Source organism: Oncorhynchus nerka, linkage group LG9a, assembly GCF_034236695.1.
Source record: "Oncorhynchus nerka isolate Pitt River linkage group LG9a, Oner_Uvic_2.0, whole genome shotgun sequence".
NCBI classification, from domain to species: Eukaryota; Metazoa; Chordata; class Actinopteri; order Salmoniformes; family Salmonidae; genus Oncorhynchus; species Oncorhynchus nerka.
In genome coordinates, this window is record NC_088404.1 from 28,689,651 (window position 1) to 28,711,875 (window position 22,225).

Here is a 22,225-nt window from a genome sequence, read left to right on the forward strand (position 1 = left end):
TTGTCTCTGCCTGCAAATCCTCATCCTAAAATGTAGGCTATATCCTATATGCAAAACATAAGAGAAAGTGCAAGTGACCCGCTGTCATCATGCTTGCTGCTTCAAGTTCAGTAGCCATGTGTGGTCTCATAGAGTAGGCTATAGCCTACGCATGGGCGGAGAATCACGGGGCAGTTTATCTGTCCACTGAAATGTACTTAATGAATATGATTAGGCTATAGTTTACTACATTGCCTAAAAATAAATATGTTTGTCTCCGTCTGAAAATTGAAAGTGCAAGTCTTTCCAACTCTACTCTCTTCAAACTAAGACTAGTAATACCGATAGCCTAATATAATGGGCCATGTGAGAATCTCTGGTAATTTCTTTTTTTTCTTTTTTTTCTCTTAGGTTATTTTGGCTTATTTTGATATTAACTATAGGGCTCAGGTTTCCTGGGACTAAGCCTGGCAAGTGTGTTGCGTCACATATCCTTAAAATAGCATTGCTGGACTGTGGTTGGGTTTGGGACCAGTTTTTTGCAGTAGCGGGTGGGAGTCGGACAGATAGCCAGCGGGTGTGGGGCGGGTGCAGTATGAAAAGCTGCGGGTGTGGGCGGGTGCAGTATGAAAAGCTGCGGGTGTGGGGCGGGTGCAGTATGAAAAGCTGAGGGTGTGGGGCGGGTGCAGTATGAAAAGCTGAGGGTGTGGGGCGGGTGCAGTATGAAAAGCTGAGGGTGTGGGCGGGTGCAGTATGAAAAGCAGCGGGTGTGGGCGGGTGCAGTATGAAAAGCTGCGGGTGTGGGCGGGGGCAGTATGAAAAGCAGCGGGTGTGGGTGGGTGCAGTATGAAAAGCAGCGGGTGTGGGCGGGTGCAGTATGAAAAGCTGAGGGTGTGGGTGGGTGCAGTATGAAAAGCAGCGGGCGTGGGCGGGGGCAGTATGAAAAGCAGCGGGCGTGGGTGGGTGCAGTATGAAAAGCAGCGGGCGTGGGTGGGTGCAGTATGAAAAGCTGCGGGTGTGGGCGGGGGCAGTATGAAAAGCAGCGGGTGTGGGCGGGTGCAGTATGAAAAGCAGCGGGTGTGGGCGGGTGCAGTATGAAAAGCAGCGGGTGTGGGCGGGGGCAGTATGAAAAGCTGAGGGTGTGGGCGGGTGCAGTATGAAAAGCTGAGGGTGTGGGGCGGGTGCAGTATGAAAAGCTGAGGGTGTGGGGCGGGTGCAGTATGAAAAGCTGAGGGTGTGGGCGGGTGCAGTATGAAAAGCTGCGGGTGTGGGCGGGTGCAGTATGAAAAGCTGCGGGTGTGGGCGGGGGCAGTATGAAAAGCAGCGGGTGTGGGCGGGTGCAGTATGAAAAGCAGCGGGTGTGGGCGGGTGCAGTATGAAAAGCTGAGGGTGTGGGTGGGTGCAGTATGAAAAGCAGCGGGTGTGGGCGGGGGCAGTATGAAAAGCAGCGGGCGTGGGTGGGTGCAGTATGAAAAGCAGCGGGCGTGGGTGGGTGCAGTATGAAAAGCTGCGGGTGTGGGCGGGGGCAGTATGAAAAGCAGCGGGTGTGGGTGGGTGCAGTATGAAAAGCAGCGGGTGTGGGTGGGTGCAGTATGAAAAGCAGCGGGTGTGGGCGGGGGCAGTATGAAAAGCTGCGGGTGTGGCTGGGGGCAGTATGAAAAGCAGCGGGTGTGGGTGGGTGCAGTATGAAAAGCAACGGGTGTGGGTGGGTGCAGTATGAAAAGCTGCGGGTGTGGGCGGGGGCAGTATGAAAAGCAGCGGGTGTGGGCGGGGGCAGTATGAAAAGCAGCGGGTGTGGGTGGGTGCAGTATGAAAAGCAGCGGGTGTGGGTGGGTGCAGTATGAAAAGCAGCGGGTGTGGGCGAGGGCAGAATGAAAAGCTGCAGGTGTGGGCGGGAGCGGGATGAAGAAATCACTCCCGTGCAGACCTCTAACTAGGAGGTTGGGGAGAATCAGAGAGCTTTTCCAAGCTGCCAATAATAGTCATAATAGAGTCATAACTAGGACCTGACAGTGATCCATAACAATTGAATGTTGCTTTATTCCTGTCTTGACGTGTCTCATATACAGACAGGGATTTATAAGTAATGCTGGTTTCTTTTATTATATTAAATACGTCTTGGGAGATGATGGTGATGAGATAAGGCAAATTAGGGACTAAAGTGGGAATTAAGTGGGAATACATGTATCTGGAACAAAGAATATGATTTGGTAATTCTGTGTTACAGGATCTGTGACTTCATTAAATTAAAATGCAGCTAAAGCTCTACTTTAATATGATTTGTAATTAACACATTTCCCAGCCATATACATAATTTCTCTTAAATTGTGCTTACAGGCTTTTCTGTTTCAACCTATTTTGTGAAACTGTCAAAGGCTTTTATGTGTATTGTAGTGTGTGTGTGTGTGTGTGTGTGTGTGTGTGTGTGTGTGTGTGTGTCTTTGTGGTTATTGTGGTGTGTAAATTATTTTAAAACAAAAATGACCCTTAGACAATCTTTGTAACCTGGTGGTGTACAGCTTTTGTGGAAATATGAACAAAAGCGATGTTTCACTGTGTGTGTGTGTGTGTGTGTGTGTGTGTGTGTGTGTGTGTGTGTGTGTGTGTGTGTGTGTGTGTGCATTATTTGCAACATGATGTGTTTACATGTTTCCTTGTAATCGCCTCTACTGACAACCAGCCTGTAATGCTGAAAAATACGACACCATTATGTTTCACACAGACAGGCTAATAGAGAGACAATGGTATGGTGTTTAGCCAGATGCCCTTCTCAGTCATTGACAATGAGGACAGAGAAGGCCTGCTTATTCTAATGTAGTTGACAGGCCTGCTGCATCTGGTCTTTCACAACATCTGTTAAGACCTCAGAAATGGCTGCCAGTCTTATAAAACCAATGACAAGAGGGACTATTAGCAGCAACAATGCGTGATGGACATGACCTACCATGTTATTGCATTATCAGTTCCTAACTGCTCCAATGTACAACCACAATCATAGATTCTATTCAATGGTTTTACCACCCAGCGCTAATTCACAATTGTATTAACAAATGTGGATACTTAAGACACTGTGTTATGTAGTTCCAGAAGTAGGGAGGGATCGTTATCTGCCTGCCTGCCTGCCTTATTATATATATATATATATATATATACAAATAGAATGAACACAATCAGGAGAGAGATATAGCATTAATATGTCTGATTAAGTGGCTGACTGAATTAGCATGTGGAGTGTAAGGAGGGTTTTGAAGGGAGTGAAAGAGTGGGAGGGAGGGATTATATAAAAAAAGATGTCATTACAGACGGACAGCGTCCCACTGAGAAGATAATATTTCCTGGTTTTACCTCGTCTAGTCTCTTCTCTTTGATTAATTATTTTTGACAAGGAAATGTTCCTCCGATTCATCTGACTGTGAAATTGATTCCTATTCACCCTTCTGTTTTAGGTTTTCAGTAGAACACATACCAGCTGTCAATTCTTCATGAAGGGGAAGATAATTGTTTTGGGCCCCTTGAAAACTTCAGATTCACAGAATAAATGATGAAACATTTTTACTGAGAGAGATACTGGTATTAAAGATGAGTGGGCCTTATGAAAGTGCTTAACTGGGGAGAGATATGAAGGCAGGTACAAAGATAATTTCCTCCTAAGAAGAGAGAAAAAAAGAGACAATGAAGAAGACTGGGAAAAGTAGTTTGTGAAAAAGCCGAGAAGATGAAAGCCCTATATGGTGAGGCACGGGGGAGAGGAGTTAATTAACAATATATGGAATCACCCACCCCTCAGAATGTTTGAGTCTCCTATGAAAGCCTGCCAAACACTGGGATATAGGAAGGTTTCAGGCTTTAAGCATGACACTGAGGGAGTCATCTGAAGACACATTACATGCACATTTCATATTACATGTTTTAACTTTCTCATGGAGCATGCCAGCTGAGTTGTATAATACCCATAACATGTTTACTGTTGAAACTGGCCTCAAATTACACGTTTATTACAGCTGTTTTCTATGGACCTATGTGGGTGGAAAGGGGTTAGGAAACGGAGAGAAGAGAAATAGCATAAGACTAGTGGAGAGGAGTGAGGGAGGGAAAGATCAACATAGTAAAAAGAAAGGCAGAAGAGAGAACGTGATGAGGGAGGCATGGAGTAAAGGAGAGCAGTGGGAAGGAAGAGGAGTGAGGGCAAAGAGCAAAAAAGTTGAGAATGGCATAATGTATGATGGTAGAGGAGAGGAGAGAGTAGTAGAGTAGAGTGATTGGCTCTCATTCAGTAGGCCTACTCATCTGTCCACCACTGAGGCTAGTCTGGGTCACAGGGCGTGATGTCAGTCTGTCTCTCTGGGCCAGGGGAAGTGACCACATCACTCACACACACACACACACACACACACACACACTTGCAGGACCGTGGAGCATACCGGGGCCATGAAGACTCAGGCTCCTGGTCTCTCATCAAAGGGCCATGCTAAAGGACTGGGGTGATTAGACATTAGAGCAACACCTCTGATGTTCCCCTCTCTTACTCCCAGGAGACTCCTCCAGGGATCGAAGTCCTGTTGGTTCCTCAGCTGCCTCACAGGTTGGCTGCTGCTTTTATTCTACATTTAACATGGTCACATAAAGCTGTTGTTAAAGTTAAATTAAATTGTTTAACTGTGTAATAAAATCAACAGTGAATATCTGAACCATTAAGTGTTTATGCATTGATAATGTGCAGGCTTAACTAACTGCATAAAATATTTAATGGTTTGGGAAGTGACAGAGTGTGAACTGAAGATTCTGTCACTCCTTCTAACTGCCTCAGATCACAACCCATCACTCTGTCCCTCCTAACTCTTACAACTCCAACAAACAGCCATTTCCACCGACTTCCATGTATCTAGCACACACACACACATATACAAGTTCCTCAATCCGGATTCTCTGTTTCAGGTATGAGCAGCCTGTATTTGGGAGACTGAAGCCTAGATTCAATCAGATCAAGTGTTAACCAGCGATAGCAGCTATCCGCATAGCAGATGTTTTGGTGGTGTCGGATGCGGCTAAAGCGGATCTGATTGAATCAAGCTTTGTGTGTCTCAGTTTGAGAGAAGCCTCCCAGAGCATGTAAGCCTTGTGTTTCCGCACGCTTACACCCTTCTTACACCTCTCTGCTCCTCCTCAGCCCAATCTCCAAATCCTCACAGACACGTCTCACCACAAAGTGTAACAGGAGAGAACAGAACACGCAACGGGAGGAAACTCATGCGATGAGGTTTTCCATCCTTCTCTCTCAGCCAGAGAGAGAAAGACAGAGAGAGGTGAGGGTAGGTGCAGCTGTCATTGCTGCTTCCTTAAGAAAGGATCTGCCCCTTTTTTCAATTTTCGCCTGAAATGACATACCCATATCTAATTGCTTGTAGCTCAGGACCTGAAGCAAGGATATGCATATTTTTGATACCATTTGAAAGGAAACACTTGTGTGTGTGTGTGTGGAAATGTGAAGGTAATGTAGGAGAATATAGCACATTATGTATGGTAAAAGATAATACAAAGAAAAAAACATGTTTTACATTAGTTTTTTGTACCTTCATCTTTGAAATGCAAGCAAAAGGCCATAATGTATTATTCCAGCCCAGACGCAATTTCGATTTTAGCCACTCGATGGAAGCAGTGTATGCGCACAGTTTTAGACTGGTCCAATGAACCATTGCATATACGTTTATGTTCAAAATGTTGTATCAGGACTGCCCAAATGTGCCAATTGTTTTTAGGAGTACATTTTCAAGTTTATAATTGTGCACTCTCCTCAAACAATAGCTTGGTATTATTTCACTGTAATAGCTACTTTAAATTGGACAGTACAGTTAGATTAACAAGAATTTAAGCTCTCTGCCCAAATCAGATATGTCTCTGTCCTGGGAAATGTTCATTTACTTACAACCTCATGCTAATCACATTAGCCTACGTTAGCTTATCCTTCCTGTGGGGGAGGGGGGGGGGGGGGGGGACGACGACGACAATCCTGTAGAGGTTATTAAGAGGATTTCAGATATCAGCGCTAAGCATATCGTTCATTACAGGTATTGAGGAGGGGAAGTGGATGGTGGAGTTAAGAAAGGAACTGCTGACGTGGTACCAGAGAAGCAGAGTGTAATGTACCGTCTGTAGGCCAGATTAGAAGACTGCCTCGTATCAGAAGAGCTGTGAGCCAGATAGCTTCATACCGCACATACATACACACACACACACACACACACACACACACACACACACACACTCATCTGCTACTCAACAACTAGGATTGCTTGTGTGAAAAATACAGAAGGGGAGACACGCATGCCTGTGTGTATGTGTGTGTGTGCCTGTTTGTGCAAGTGTGTGTATGTGTTTGTGCAAGTGTGTGCTAGAGTGTGTGCATGTGTGTGTGTGCGCGTACTGCATAGCACCAAGGATAGAACTCAAAGGATCACGTCTACCAGATCTCTCAATAGAAACTTTGAGTGGATTCTTTAGAGGTTTAATGATTACACACAGTGCCAACAATATGCTCATTTGGTTATCTTACAAATATATCAGTTTAACAAAGCATGATTGATAAGAAGTACTATCATTTTCACTTGAATATGGACGAAAATCATTTTTTGCTTAAAATGTTGACACAAATGATGATGCTGACAATTATGTGGTTGATAACAGCTAATTGTTATGCATCAACAACAATGGCAACAACAAATAACAATAATGAAGTCAGATGATATCACTCAAATTGATTAGGTTTTATGCTTGAACAATGGCAATGAAATAAGGGGAATGACAGAGCAGAATGGGAGGGAAAAATACAGAAAACAAAGAGAAGAGAAATACAGACAGTCAGAAGGACAAAGAGACAGATAGAAAGCAATCATAGTGGGAGAGAGAGCACTACTAGAGTGAAAGAGGGATGCTTAAGAGAAAAAGCACTGCTAGAGAGAGAGAGAGAGAGAGAGAGAGAAAGAGAGCACTGCTAGAGAGAAAGAGTACGGCTAGAGAGAGAGAGCACTGCTAGGAAGAGAGAGCACTGCTGGAAAGAGCACTGCTAGGGAAAGAGGGCACTGCTAGAGAGAAAGAGTAATTCTAGAGAGACAGAGTAATCCTAGAGAAAGAGCATTTCTAGAGAGAAAGAGTACTGCTAGAGAGAGATAGAAAACTGCTAGAGAGAAAGAGTAATGCTAGGGAGAAAGAGTACTGCTAGAGAGAGAGCACTGCTAGAGAGAGAGCATTGATAGAGAGAGAGAGCACTGCTGGAGAGAGCACTGCTGGTAAGAGAGAACACGGCTTGAGAGAAAGATTAATGATTGAGAGGAAGAGTAATGTTAGAGAGCAAGAGAGCACTGCTGGAGAGAGCTGGAGAGTGCACTGCTAGAGAGAGCACTGCTAGAGAGAGCACTGCTGGAGAGAGCACTGCTAGAGAGGAAGAGTAATGCTAGAGAAAGAGCATTGCTAGAGAGAGCGAACACTTCTAGAGAGAAAGAGCACTGCTAGAGAGAAAGAGTAATGCTAGAGAGAAAGAGTATTGCTAGAGAGAGAGCGAGCACTGCCAGAAAGAGAGAGTCCTGCTAAAGAGAGAGAGCACTGCTAGACAGAAAGAGTACTGCTAGAGAGAAAGAGTAATGCTAGAGAGAAAGAGTAATGCTAGAGAGAGAGCATTGCTAGAGAAAGAGCACTGCTAGACAGAGAGAGCACTGCTAGAGAGAGAGAGAGCACTGCTGGAAAGAGAGCACATTGCTTGAGGGAAATATTAATGCTTGAGAGGAAGAGTACTGATAGAGAGAGAGAGCACTGCTCATCATAGAGAGAGCACTGCTAGAGAGAGAACTGCTGGAGAGAGCACTGCTAGAGAGAGCACTGCTAGAGACAGCACTGCTGGAGAGAGCACTGCTAGGGAAAGAGTAATTCTAGAGAGAAAGAGTACTGCTAGAGAGAGAGAGCACTGCTAGAGAGAGAGCACTGCTAGAGAGAAAGAGCAATGCTAGAGAGAGAGAGCACTGCTAGAGAGAGAGAGAGAGAGCACTGCTAGAGTGAGAGAGAGAGAGAGCACTGCTAGAGAGAGCACTGCTAGGGGAAGAAGGCACTGCTAGAGAGAAAGAGCACTGCTAGAGAGAAAGAGTCATGCTAGAGAGAAAGGGTAATGCTAGAGAGAGAGCATTGCCAGAGAGACAGCACTGCTAGAGAGAGAGAGCACTGCTAGGAAGAGAGAGCACTGCTGGAAAGAGCACTGCTAGGGAAAGAGGGCACTGCTAGAGAGAAAGAGTAATTCTAGAGAGACAGAGTAATCCTAGAGAAAAAGCATTGCTAGAGAGAAAGAGTACTGCTAGAGAGAGAGCACTGCTAGAGAGAGAGAGAGCACTGCTAGAGAGAAAGTGTTATGCTAGAGAGAAAGAGTACTGCTAGAGAGAGAGCATTGATAGAGAGAGAGCACTGCTAGAGACAGCACTGCTAGAGACAGCACTGCTAGAGAGAGCACAGCTACAGAAAGAGCAAGAGCACTGCTGGAGAGAGCACTGCTAGGGAGAGCACTGCTCGAGATAGAGAGAGCCCTACTAGAGAGAGAGAGCACTGCTAGAGAGAAAGAGCACTGCTGGAGAGAAAGAGTACTGCTACAGGGAGAGAGTACTGCTAGAGCGAAAGAGTAATACTAGAGAGAAAGAACAGTGCTAAAATGAAATAGTATTGCTAGAGAGAGAGAGTACTGTTAGAGAGAGAGAGCACTGTTAGAGAGAAATATTATTCCTAGAGAGAAAGAGCAATGCAATAGAGAACAAGCTCTGCTAAAGAGAAAGAGTCATTCTAGAGAGAAATAGCATTGCTAGAGAGAGAGAGCACTGCTAGACAGAGAGAGCACTGCTAGAGAGAGAGAGAGATAACTGCTAGAGAGAGAACTGCAAGAGAGAGCACTGCTAGAGAGAGCACTGCTAGAGAGAGAGAGCACTGCTAGAGAGAGAGAGCACTGCTAGAGACATCACTGCTAGAGAGAGCACTTCTAGAAAGAGAGCAAAAGCACTGCTGGAGAGAGCACTGCAAGGGAAAGAAGGCACTGCTAGAGAGAAAGAGCACTGCTAGAGAGAAAGAGTAATGCTAGAGAGAAAGAGTAATGCTAGAGAGAGCATTACTAGAGAGAAATAACACTGCTAAAGAGAGAGAGCACTGCTAGAGAGAGATCACGACTGGAGAGAGCACTGCTAGAGAGAGCACTGCTAGAGATAGAGAGAGCACTTCTAGGGAGAGAGAGCACTGCTAGAGAGAGCACTGCTAGAGAGAGCACTGCTAGAGAGAGAGAGAGAGCACTGCTAGAGAGAGAGAGCACTGCTACAGATAGAGAGAGCACTGCTAAGGAGGGAGAGCACTGCTGGAGAGAGCACTGCTAGAGAGAGCCCTGCTAGAGAGAGAGAGAGTTCTGCTAGAGAGAAAGAGTAATGCTAGATAGAAAGATAACTGCTAGAGATAGAGCCCTGATAGAGAGAAATAGTATTGCTAGAGAGAGAGAGCGAGAGCACTGCTAGAGAGAAAGAGTAATGCTGGAGAGAAATTATTCTGCTAGAGAGAGAGTACTGCTAGAGAGAGAGAGAGGGAGCACTGCTAGAGAGATAGAGCACTGCTAGAGAGAAAGAGTATTGCTAGAGAGAGAGAGAGAGAGCAGAGTATTCCTAGAGACAAAGAGCAATGCTATAGAGAACGAGCACTGCTAAAGAGAAAGAGTTATGCTAGAGAGAAAGAGTAATGCTAGAGAGAGAGCATTGCTAGAGAGAGAGCACTGCTAGACAGAGAGAGCACTGCTAGAGAGAGAGAGCACTGCTAGAGAGAGAGAGCACTGCTGGAAAGAGAGCACACTGCATGAGAGAAAGATTAATGCTTGAGAGGAAGAGTAATGTTAGAAAGAAAGAGCACTGCTAGAGAGAGTGCACTGCTGGAAAGAGAGCACACTGCTTGAGAGAAATATTAATACTTGAGAGGAAGGGTACTGATAGAGAGAGAGAGAGCATGGCTGGAAAGAGCACTGCTAGAGAGAGCACTGCTAGAAATAGAGAGAGCCCTGCTAGGGAGAGAGAGCCCTGCTAGAGAGAAAGTATTGCTAGAGAGATAGCATTGCTAGAGATAGAGAGCCCTGCTAGAGAGAGAACTGCTAGAGATAGAGAGAGCACTGCTAGAGAGAGAACTTCTGGAGAGAGCACTGCTAGAGAGAGAGCGAGAGCACTGCTGGAGAGAGCACTGCTAGGGGAAAGAGGGCACTGCTAGAGAGAAAGAGCACTGCTAGAGAGAAAGAGTAATGGTAGAGAGAAAGAGTAATGCTAGAGAGAGAGCACTGCTAGACAGTGAGAGCACTGCTAGAGAGAGAGAGCTCTGCTAAAGAGAGAGAGAGCACTGCTAGAGAGAGCACTGCTAGAGAGAGCACTGCTAGAGATAGAGAGAGCACTGCTAGAGAGAGCACTACTAGAGATAGAGCAAAAGCTCTGCTGGAGAGAGTACTGCTAGAGAGACAGCACAGATAGACAGAGAGAGCACTGCTAGAGATAGAGAGAGCACTGCTAGAGAGAGCACTGCTAGAGATAGAGCAAAAGCTCTGCTGGAGAGAGTACTGCTAGAGAGACAGCACAGCTAGACAGAGAGAGCACTGCTAGAGATAGAGAGAGCACTGCTAGAGAGAGCACTGCTAGAGAGAGCACTGCTAGAGAGAGAGCAAAAGCTCTGCTGGAGAGAGTACTGCTAGGGAAAGAGATCACTGCTAGAGAGAGCATTGCTAGAGAGACAGCACAGCTAGACAGAGAGAGCACTGCTAGAGAGAAAGAGAGCACGGCTGGAGAGAGCACTGCTAGAGGTAACACTGCTAGAGATAGAGAGAGCACTGCTAGAGAGAGCACTGCTAGAGAGAGAGCATTGCTAGAGAGACAGCACAGCTATACAGAGAGAGCACTGCTAGAGATAGAGAGAGCACTGCTAGGGAGAGAGAGCACTGCTAGAGAGAGCACTGCTAGAGAGAGCACGGCTAGACATAGAGAGAGCCCTGCTAGGGAGAGAGAGCCCTGCTAGAGATAAAGTATTGCTAGAGAGATAGCATTGTTAGAGATAGAGAGAGCACTGCTAGGGAGGTAGAGCACTGCTGGAGAGAGCCCTGCTGGAGAGAGAGAGAGCACTGCTAGAGAGAAAGTATTGCTAGAGAGAAAGAGTAATGCTAGAGAGAAAGAGTACTGCTAGAGAGAGAGCACTTCTAGAGAGAGAGCACTGCTGGAGAGAAAGAGTACTGCTAGAGGGAGAGAGGACTGCTAGAGAGAAAGAGTACTGCTAGAGAGAAAGAGTAATGCTAGAGAGAGAGAGCACTGCAAGATAGAAAGATAACTGTTAGAGAGAGAGCCCTGATAGAGAGAAAGAGTAATAGTAGAGAGAAAGAGTACTGCTACAGAGAGAGCCCTGGTAGAGAGAGAGCCCTGGTAGAGAGAGAGCCCTGGTAGAGAGAGAGAGCACTGCTAGAGAGAAAGAGTATTGCTAGAGAGAGAGAGAGCACTGCTAGAGAGAGAGAGCACTGCTATAGAGAAAGAGTATTAATAGAGAGAGAGAGCACTGCTAGAGGGAAAGAGTTATTCTAGAGAGAAAGAGTACTGCTAGAGAGAAAGAGTACTGCTAGATAGAGAGCACTGCTAGAGAGAGAGAGAGGGCAATGCTAGAGAGAAAGAGTAATGCTAGATAGAAAGATAACTGCTAGAGATAGAGCCCTGATAGAGAGAAATAGTATTGCTAGAGAGAGAGAGCGAGAGCACTGCTAGAGAGAAAGAGTAATGCTGGAGAGAAATTATTCTGCTAGAGAGAGAGTACTGCTAGAGAGAGAGAGAGGGAGCACTGCTAGAGAGATAGAGCACTGCTAGAGAGAAAGAGTATTGCTAGAGAGAGAGAGAGAGAGAGCAGAGTATTCCTAGAGACAAAGAGCAATGCTATAGAGAACGAGCACTGCTAAAGAGAAAGAGTTATGCTAGAGAGAAAGAGTAATGCTAGAGAGAGAGAGCATTGCTAGAGAGAGAGCACTGCTAGACAGAGAGAGCACTGCTAGAGAGAGAGAGCACTGCTAGACAGAGAGAGCACTGCTAGAGAGAGAGAGCACTGCTGGAAAGAGAGCACACTGCATGAGAGAAAGATTAATGCTTGAGAGGAAGAGTAATGTTAGAAAGAAAGAGCACTGCTAGAGAGAGTGCACTGCTGGAAAGAGAGCACACTGCTTGAGAGAAATATTAATACTTGAGAGGAAGGGTACTGATAGAGAGAGAGAGAGCATGGCTGGAAAGAGCACTGCTAGAGAGAGCACTGCTAGAAATAGAGAGAGCCCTGCTAGGGAGAGAGAGCCCTGCTAGAGAGAAAGTATTGCTAGAGAGATAGCATTGCTAGAGATAGAGAGCCCTGCTAGAGAGAGAACTGCTAGAGATAGAGAGAGCACTGCTAGAGAGAGAACTTCTGGAGAGAGCACTGCTAGAGAGAGAGCGAGAGCACTGCTGGAGAGAGCACTGCTAGGGAAAGAGGGCACTGCTAGAGAGAAAGAGCACTGCTAGAGAGAAAGAGTAATGGTAGAGAGAAAGAGTAATGCTAGAGAGAGAGCACTGCTAGACAGTGAGAGCACTGCTAGAGAGAGAGAGCTCTGCTAAAGAGAGAGAGAGCACTGCTAGAGAGAGCACTGCTAGAGAGAGCACTGCTAGAGATAGAGAGAGCACTGCTAGAGAGAGCACTACTAGAGATAGAGCAAAAGCTCTGCTGGAGAGAGTACTGCTAGAGAGACAGCACAGCTAGACAGAGAGAGCACTGCTAGAGATAGAGAGAGCACTGCTAGAGAGAGCACTGCTAGAGATAGAGCAAAAGCTCTGCTGGAGAGAGTACTGCTAGAGAGACAGCACAGCTAGACAGAGAGAGCACTGCTAGAGATAGAGAGAGCACTGCTAGAGAGAGCACTGCTAGAGAGAGCACTGCTAGAGAGAGAGCAAAAGCTCTGCTGGAGAGAGTACTGCTAGGGAAAGAGATCACTGCTAGAGAGAGCATTGCTAGAGAGACAGCACAGCTAGACAGAGAGAGCACTGCTAGAGAGAAAGAGAGCACGGCTGGAGAGAGCACTGCTAGAGGTAACACTGCTAGAGATAGAGAGAGCACTGCTAGAGAGAGCACTGCTAGAGAGAGAGCATTGCTAGAGAGACAGCACAGCTAGACAGAGAGAGCACTGCTAGAGATAGAGAGAGCACTGCTAGGGGAGAGAGAGCACTGCTAGAGAGAGCACTGCTAGAGAGAGCACGGCTAGACATAGAGAGAGCCCTGCTAGGGAGAGAGAGCCCTGCTAGAGAGAAAGTATTGCTAGAGAGATAGCATTGTTAGAGATAGAGAGAGCACTGCTAGGGAGGTAGAGCACTGCTGGAGAGAGCCCTGCTGAGAGAGAGAGAGCACTGCTAGAGAGAAAGTATTGCTAGAGAGAAAGAGTACTGCTAGAGAGAGAGAGCACTTCTAGAGAGAGAGCACTGCTGGAGAGAAAGAGTACTGCTAGAGGGAGAGAGGACTGCTAGAGAGAAAGAGTACTGCTAGAGAGAAAGAGTAATGCTAGAGAGAGAGAGCACTGCAAGATAGAAAGATAACTGTTAGAGAGAGAGCCCTGATAGAGAGAAAGAGTAATAGTAGAGAGAAAGAGTACTGCTACAGAGAGAGCCCTGGTAGAGAGAGAGCCCTGGTAGAGAGAGCCCTGGTAGAGAGAGAGAGCACTGCTAGAGAGAAAGAGTATTGCTAGAGAGAGAGAGAGCACTGCTAGAGAGAGAGAGCACTGCTATAGAGAAAGAGTATTAATAGAGAGAGAGAGCACTGCTAGAGGGAAAGAGTTATTCTAGAGAGAAAGAGTACTGCTAGAGAGAAAGAGTACTGCTAGATAGAGAGCACTGCTAGAGAGAGAGAGAGGGCAATGCTAGAGAGAAAGAGTATTAATAGAGAGAGAGAGAGCACTGCTAGAGGGAAAGAGTTATTCTAGAGAAAAAGAGTAATGCTAGAGAGAGAGAGCACTGCTAGAGAGAGAGAGCACTGCTATAGAGAAAGAGCAATGCTAGAGATAAAGAGTATTGCTAGAGAGAGAGTGCACTGCTAGAGAGAGAGAGAGAGCACTGCTAGAGAGAAAGAGTACTGCTGGAGAGAGAGAGCACTGCTAGAGAGAAATAGTATTGCTAAAGAGAGAGAGAACTGCTAGAGAGAGAGAGAGCACTGCTAGAGCGAAAGACTATTGCTGGAGAGAGAGAGTACTGCTAGAGAGAGAGAGAGCACTGCTAGAGAGAAAAAGTATTGCTAGAGAGAGAGAGAGCACTGCTAGAGAGAAAGAGTATTGCTAGAGAGAAAGAGTAATGCTAGAGAGAGAGAGAGCCCTGCTAAAGAGAGAGAGCACTGCTAGAGAGTTCACTGCTAGAGAGAAACAGTTATTCGAGAGAGAAAGAGTAATGCTAGAGAGAGAGAGAACTGCTAGAGAGAGAGAGCACTGCTAGAGAAAAGGAGTTATGCTAGAGAGAAAGAGTACTGCTAGAGAGAGAGCGCACCGCTAGAGAGAAAGAGTATTGCTAGAGAGAGAGAGAGAGGACTGCTAGAGAGAGAGAGAGAGCACTGCTAGAGAGAAAGTGTTATGCTAGAGAGAAAGAGCACTGCTAGAGAGATAGAGAGAGAGCACTGCTAGAGAGAGAGAGAGCACTGCTAGAGAGAAAGAGTAATGCTAGAGAGAAATAGTATTGCTAGAGAGAGAACACTGCTAGAGAGAAAGGTAATGCTAGAGAGAAAGAGAACTGCTAGAGAGAGAGCACTGCTTGAGAGAAATAGTTTTGCTAGAGAGAGAGAGAGAGAGCACTGCTAGAGAGAGAGCACTGCTATAGAGAAAGAGCAATGCTAGAGATAAAGAGTATTGCTAGAGAGAGAGAGCACTGCTAGTGAGAGAGAGAGAGCACTGCTAGAGAGAGAGAGAGAGAGCACTGCTAGAGAGAAAGAGTAATGCTAGAGAGAAAGAGTACTGCTAGAGAGAGAGAGTATTGCTAGAGAGAGAGCACTGCTAGAGAGAAAGAGTAATGCTAGAGAGAGAGAGAGAGTAATGCTAGAGAGAGAGAGAGAGCACTGCTAGAGAGAAAGAGTACTGCTAGATAGAGAGCACTGCTAGATAGAGAGCACTGCTAGATAGAGAGCACTGCTAGAGAGAGAGAGAGAGGGCAATGCTAGAGAGAAAGAGTATTAATAGAGAGAGAGAGCACTGCTAGAGAGAAAGAGTAATGGTAGAGAGAAAGAGTAATGCTAGAGAGAGAGCACTGCTAGACAGTGAGAGCACTGCTAGAGAGAGAGAGCTCTGCTAAAGAGAGAGAGAGCACTGCTAGAGAGAGCACTGCTAGAGAGAGCACTGCTAGAGATAGAGAGAGCACTGCTAGAGAGAGCACTACTAGAGATAGAGCAAAAGCTCTGCTGGAGAGAGTACTGCTAGAGAGACAGCACAGCTAGACAGAGAGAGCACTGCTAGAGATAGAGAGAGCACTGCTAGAGAGAGCACTGCTAGAGATAGAGCAAAAGCTCTGCTGGAGAGAGTACTGCTAGAGAGACAGCACAGCTAGACAGAGAGAGCACTGCTAGAGATAGAGAGAGCACTGCTAGAGAGAGCACTGCTAGAGAGAGCACTGCTAGAGAGAGAGCAAAAGCTCTGCTGGAGAGAGTACTGCTAGGGAAAGAGATCACTGCTAGAGAGAGCATTGCTAGAGAGACAGCACAGCTAGACAGAGAGAGCACTGCTAGAGAGAAAGAGAGCACGGCTGGAGAGAGCACTGCTAGAGGTAACACTGCTAGAGATAGAGAGAGCACTGCTAGAGAGAGCACTGCTAGAGAGAGAGCATTGCTAGAGAGACAGCACAGCTAGACAGAGAGAGCACTGCTAGAGATAGAGAGAGCACTGCTAGGGAGAGAGAGCACTGCTAGAGAGAGCACTGCTAGAGAGAGCACGGCTAGACATAGAGAGAGCCCTGCTAGGGAGAGAGAGCCCTGCTAGAGAGAAAGTATTGCTAGAGAGATAGCATTGTTAGAGATAGAGAGAGCACTGCTAGGGAGGTAGAGCACTGCTGGAGAGAGCCCTGCTGGAGAGAGAGAGAGCACTGCTAGAGAGAAAGTATTGCTAGAGAGAAAGAGTACTGCTAGAGAGAGAGAGCACTTCTAGAGAGAGAGCACTGCTGGAGAGAAAGAGTACTGCTAGAGGGAGAGAGGACTGCTAGAGAGAAAGAGTACTGCTAGAGAGAAAGAGTAATGCTAGAGAGAGAGAGCACTGCAAGATAGAAAGATAACTGTTAGAGAGAGAGCCCTGATAGAGAGAAAGAGTAATAGTAGAGAGAAAGAGTACTGCTACAGAGAGAGCCCTGGTAGAGAGAGAGCCCTGGTAGAGAGAGAGCCCTGGTAGAGAGAGAGAGCACTGCTAGAGAGAAAGAGTATTGCTAGAGAGAGAGAGAGCACTGCTAGAGAGAGAGAGCACTGCTATAGAGAAAGAGTATTAATAGAGAGAGAGAGCACTGCTAGAGGGAAAGAGTTATTCTAGAGAGAAAGAGTACTGCTAGAGAGAAAGAGTACTGCTAGATAGAGAGCACTGCTAGAGAGAGAGAGAGGGCAATGCTAGAGAGAAAGAGTATTAATAGAGAGAGAGAGAGCACTGCTAGAGGGAAAGAGTTATTCTAGAGAAAAAGAGTAATGCTAGAGAGAGAGAGCACTGCTAGAGAGAGAGAGCACTGCTATAGAGAAAGAGCAATGCTAGAGATAAAGAGTATTGCTAGAGAGAGAGTGCACTGCTAGAGAGAGAGAGAGCACTGCTAGAGAGAAAGAGTACTGCTGGAGAGAGAGAGCACTGCTAGAGAGAAATAGTATTGCTAAAGAGAGAGAGAACTGCTAGAGAGAGAGAGAGCACTGCTAGAGCGAAAGACTATTGCTGAGAGAGAGAGTACTGCTAGAGAGAGAGAGAGCACTGCTAGAGAGAAAAGTATTGCTAGAGAGAGAGAGAGCACTGCTAGAGAGAAAGAGTATTGCTAGAGAGAAAGAGTAATGCTAGAGAGAGAGAGAGCCCTGCTAAAGAGAGAGAGCACTGCTAGAGAGTTCACTGCTAGAGAGAAACAGTTATTCGAGAGAGAAAGAGTAATGCTAGAGAGAGAGAGAACTGCTAGAGAGAGAGAGCACTGCTAGAGAAAAGGAGTTATGCTAGAGAGAAAGAGTACTGCTAGAGAGAGAGCGCACCGCTAGAGAGAAAGAGTATTGCTAGAGAGAGAGAGAGGACTGCTAGAGAGAGAGAGAGAGCACTGCTAGAGAGAAAGTGTTATGCTAGAGAGAAAGAGCACTGCTAGAGAGATAGAGAGAGAGCACTGCTAGAGAGAGAGAGAGCACTGCTAGAGAGAAAGAGTAATGCTAGAGAGAAATAGTATTGCTAGAGAGAGAACACTGCTAGAGAGAAAGGGTAATGCTAGAGAGAAAGAGAACTGCTAGAGAGAGAGCACTGCTTGAGAGAAATAGTTTTGCTAGAGAGAGAGAGAGAGCACTGCTAGAGAGAGAGAGCACTGCTATAGAGAAAGAGCAATGCTAGAGATAAAGAGTATTGCTAGAGAGAGAGAGCACTGCTAGTGAGAGAGAGAGAGCACTGCTAGAGAGAGAGAGAGAGAGCACTGCTAGAGAGAAAGAGTAATGCTAGAGAGAAAGAGTACTGCTAGAGAGAGAGAGTATTGCTAGAGAGAGAGCACTGCTAGAGAGAAAGAGTAATGCTAGAGAGAGAGAGAGAGTAATGCTAGAGAGTGAGAGAGAGCACTGCTAGAGAGAAAGAGTACTGCTAGATAGAGAGCACTGCTAGATAGAGAGCACTGCTAGATAGAGAGCACTGCTAGAGAGAGAGAGAGAGGGCAATGCTAGAGAGAAAGAGTATTAATAGAGAGAGAGAGCACTGCTAGAGGGAAAGAGTTATTCTAGAGAGAAAGAGTAATGCTAGAGAGAGAGAGAGCACTGCTAGAGAGAGAGTGCACTGCTAGAGAGAGAGAGAGAGCACTGCTAGAGAGAAAGAGTACTGCTGGAGAGAGAGAGCACTGCTAGAGAGTAATAGTATTGCTAAAGAGAGAGAGAACTGCTAGAGAGAGAGAGAGCACTGCTAGAGCGAAAGACTATTGCTGGAGAGAGAGAGTATTGCTCGAGAGAAAGAGTAATGCTAGAGAGAAAGAGTACTGCTAGAGAGAGAGAGCACTGCTAGAGAGAAAAAGTATTGCTAGAGAGAGAGAGAGAGCACTGCTAGAGAGAAAGAGTATTGCTAGAGAGAAAGAGTAATGCTAGAGAGAGAGAGAGCCCTGCTAAAGAGAGAGAGCACTGCTAGAGAGTTCACTGCTAGAGAGAAACAGTTATTCGAGAGAGAAAGAGTAATGCTAGAGAGAGAGAGCACTGCTAGAGCGAGAGAGCACTGCTAGAGAAAAGGAGTTATGCTAGAGAGAAAGAGTACTGCTAGAGAGAGAGCGCACCGCTAGAGAGAAAGAGTATTGCTAGAGAGAGAGAGAGAACTGCTAGAGAGAGAGAGCACTGCTAGAGAGAAAGTGTTATGCTAGAGAGAAAGAGCACTGCTAGAGAGAGAGAGAGAGCACTGCTAGAGAGAGAGAGAGAGCACTGCTAGAGAGAAAGAGTAATGCTAGAGAGAAATAGTACTGCTAGAGAGAGAACACTGCTAGAGAGAAAGGGTAATGCTAGAGAGAATGAGAACTGCTAGAGAGAGAGAGCACTGCTAGAGAGAGAGAGCACTGCTATAGAGAAAGAGCAATGCTAGAGATAAAGAGTATTGCTAGAGAGAGAGAGCACTGCTAGAGAGAGAGAGAGAGCACTGCTAGAGAGAAAGAGTAATGCTAGAGAGAAAGAGTACTGCTAGAGAGAGAGAGAGCACTGCTAGAGAGAAAAAGTATTGCTAGAGAGAGAGAGAGCACTGCTAGAGAGAAAGAGTAATGCTAGAGAGAGAGAGAGCCCTGCTAAAGAGAGAGAGCACTGCTAGAGAGTTCACTGCTAGAGAGAAACAGTTATTCGAGAGAGAAAGAGTAATGCTAGAGAGAGAGAGAGCACTGCTAGAGAGAGAGAGCACTGCTAGAGAAAAGGAGTTATGCTAGAGAGAAAGAGTACTGCTAGAGAGAGAGCGCACCGCTAGAGAGAGAGTATTGCTAGAGAGAGAGAGAGCAATGCTAGAGAGAAAGTGTTATGCTAGAGAGAAAGAGTAATGCTAGAGAGAGAGAGAGCGCTGCTAGAGAGAGAGAGCACTTCTAGAGAGAAAGAGTAATGCTAGAGAGAAATAGTACTGCTAGAGAGAGAACACTGCTAGAGAGAGAACACTGCTAGAGAGAAAGGGTAATGCTAGAGAGAATGAGAACTGCTAGAGAGAGAGAGAGCACTGCTAGAGAGAGAGAGCACTGCTATAGAGAAAGAGCAATGCTAGAGATAAAGAGTATTGCTAGAGAGGGAGAGCACTGCTAGAGAGAGAGAGAGAGCACTGCTAGAGAGAAAGAGTACTGCTGGAGAGAGAGAGCACTGCTAGAGAGAAATAGTATTGCTAAAGAGAGAGAGAACTGCTAGAGAGAGAGAGCACTGCTAGAGCGAAAGACTATTGCTGGAGAGAGAGAGTATTGCTCAAGAGAAAGAGTAATGCTAGAGAGAAAGAGTACTGCTAGAGAGAGAGAGCACTACTAGAGAGAAAAAGTATTGCTAGAGAGAGAGAGAGCACTGCTAGAGAGAAAGAGTTTTGCTAGAGAGAAAGAGTAATGCTAGAGAGAAAAAGAACTGCTAGAGAGAGAGCACTGCTTGAGAGAAATAGTTTTGCTAGAGAGAGAGAGAGCACTGCTATAGAGAAAGGGCAATGCTAGAGATAAAGAGTATTGCTAGAGAGAGAGAGCACTGCTAGAGAGAGAGAGAGAGCACTGCTAGAGAGAAAGAGTACTGCTAGAGAGAGAGAGCACTGCTAGAGAGAAAAAGTATTGCTAGAGAGAGAGAGAGCACTGCTAGAGAGAAAGAGTAATGCTAGAGAGAGAGAGAGCCCTGCTAAAGAGAGAGAGCACTGCCAGAGAGTTCACTGCTAGAGAGAAACAGTTATTCGAGAGAGAAAGAGTAATGCTAGAGAGAGAGAGAGAGCACTGCTAGAGAGAGAGAGCACTGCTAGAGAAAAGGAGTTATGCTAGAGAGAAAGAGTACTGCTAGAGAGAGAGCGCACCGCTAGAGAGAAAGAGTATTGCTAGAGAGAGAGAGCACTGCTAGAGAGAGAGAGAGCACTGCTAGAGAGAAAGTGTTATGCTAGAGAGAAAGAGTACTGCTAGAGAGAGAACACTGCTAGAGAGAAAGGGTAATGCTAGAGAGAATGAGAACTGCTAGAGAGAGAGAGCACTGCTTGAGAGAAATAGTTTTGCTAGAGAGAGAGAGCACTGCTAGAGAGAGAGAGCACTGCTATAGAGAAAGAGCACTGCTAGAGAGAAAGAGTACTGCTGGAGAGAGAGAGCACTGCTAGAGAGAAATAGTATTGCTAAAGAGAGAGAGAACTGCTAGAGAGAGAGAGAGCACTGCTAGAGCGAAAGACTATTGCTGGAGAGAGAGAGTATTGCTCGAGAGAAAGAGTAATGCTAGAGAGAAAGAGTACTGCTAGAGAGAGAGAGCACTGCTAGAGAGAAAAAGTATTGCTAGAGAGAGAGAGAGCACTGCTAGAGAGAAAGAGTATTGCTAGAGAGAAAGAGTAATGCTAGAGAGAGAGAGAGCCCTGCTAAAGAGAGAGAGCACTGCTGGAGAGTTCACTGCTAGAGATAAACAGTTATGCTAGAGAGAAAGAGTACTGCTAGAGAGACAGCGCACCGCTAGAGAGAAAGAGTATTGCTAGAGAGAGAGAGCACTGCTAGAGAGAGAGAGAGCACTGCTAGAGAGAAAGTGTTATGCTAGAGAGAAAGAGTACTGCTAGAGAGAGAGAGAGAGCGCTGCTAGAGAGAAAGAGTAACGCTAGAGAGAAATAGTACTGCTAGAGAGAGAACACTGCTAGAGAGAAAGGGTAATGCTAGAGAGAAAGATAACTGCTAGAGAGAGAGAGCACTGCTTGAGAGAAATAGTTTTGCTAGAGAGAGAGAGCACTGCAAGAGATACATAGTATTGCTAGAGAGAGAGAGCACTGTTAGAGACAAAGAGTATGCTAGAGAGAAAGAGTATTGCTACAGAGAGAGAGCACTGCTAGAGAGAGAGCACTGATAGAGAGAAAGCTTATTGCTAGAGATAATGAGTACTGCTAGAGAGAAAGACTACTGCTAGAGAGAAAGAGTACTGCTAGAGAGAGAGAGCACTGTTAGAGAGACAGAGCACTGCTAGAGAGACAGAGCACTGCTAGAGAGACATAGTATTGCAAGGAGAGAGAGAGCACTGCTAGAGAGAGAGAGTATTGCTAGAAAGAAAGAGTAATGCTAGAGAGAGAGCACTGATAGAGAGAAAGCTTATTGCTAGAGAACTGAGCACTGCTAGAGAGAATGAGTACTGCTGGAGAGAAAGAACACTGCTAGAGAGAAAGAGTATTGCTAGAGAAAGAGACCACTGCTAGAGAGAGAGAGATCACTGCTAGAGAGAACGAGTACTGCTGGAGAGAAAGAACACTGCTAGAGAGAAAGAGTAATGCTAGAGAGAAAGAGTACTGCTAGAAAGAGAAAGTATTGCTAGAGAGAGCACTGCTAGAGAGAGAGAGCACTGCTAGAGAGAAAGAGTATTTCTAGAGAGAGAGAGAACACTGCTATATAGAAAGAGTAATGCGAGAGAGAAAGATTAATGCAAGAGAGAGAAAGCTTATTGCTAGAGAGACTGAGTATTGCTAGAGAGAATGAGTACTGCTGGAGAGAAAGAACACTGCTAGAGAGAAAGAGTATTGCTAGAGAAAGAGACCACTGCTAGAGAGAGAGAGATCACTGCTAGAGAGAACGAGTACTGCTGGAGAGAAAGAACACTGCTAGAGAGAAAGAGTAATGCTAGAGAGAAAGAGTACTGCTAGAAAGAGAAAGTATTGCTAGAGAGAGCACTGCTATAGAGAAAGAGCAATGCTAGAGATAAAGAGTATTGCTAGAGAGGGAGAGCACTGCTAGAGAGAGAGAGAGAGCACTGCTAGAGAGAAAGAGTACTGCTGGAGAGAGAGAGCACTGCTAGAGAGAGAGAGAACTGCTAGAGAGAGAGAGAGCACTGCTAGAGCGAAAGACTATTGCTGGAGAGAGAGAGT

General features: G+C 45.9%; 1 protein-coding gene across 1 annotated transcript in view; it reads right to left on the minus strand.

Annotated features, from left to right (window-relative positions):
- Positions 1-473: 473 nt before the first annotated feature.
- Positions 474-22,225, minus strand: part of LOC135573291 (uncharacterized) — a 76,062-nt gene continuing 54,310 nt past the window's right edge. Inside the window, exon 2 of the mRNA XM_065022143.1 lies at positions 474-1,912. Within this exon, the coding sequence (XP_064878215.1) occupies positions 474-1,912 (1,439 nt within the window). The remainder of the gene's footprint in view (positions 1,913-22,225) is intronic.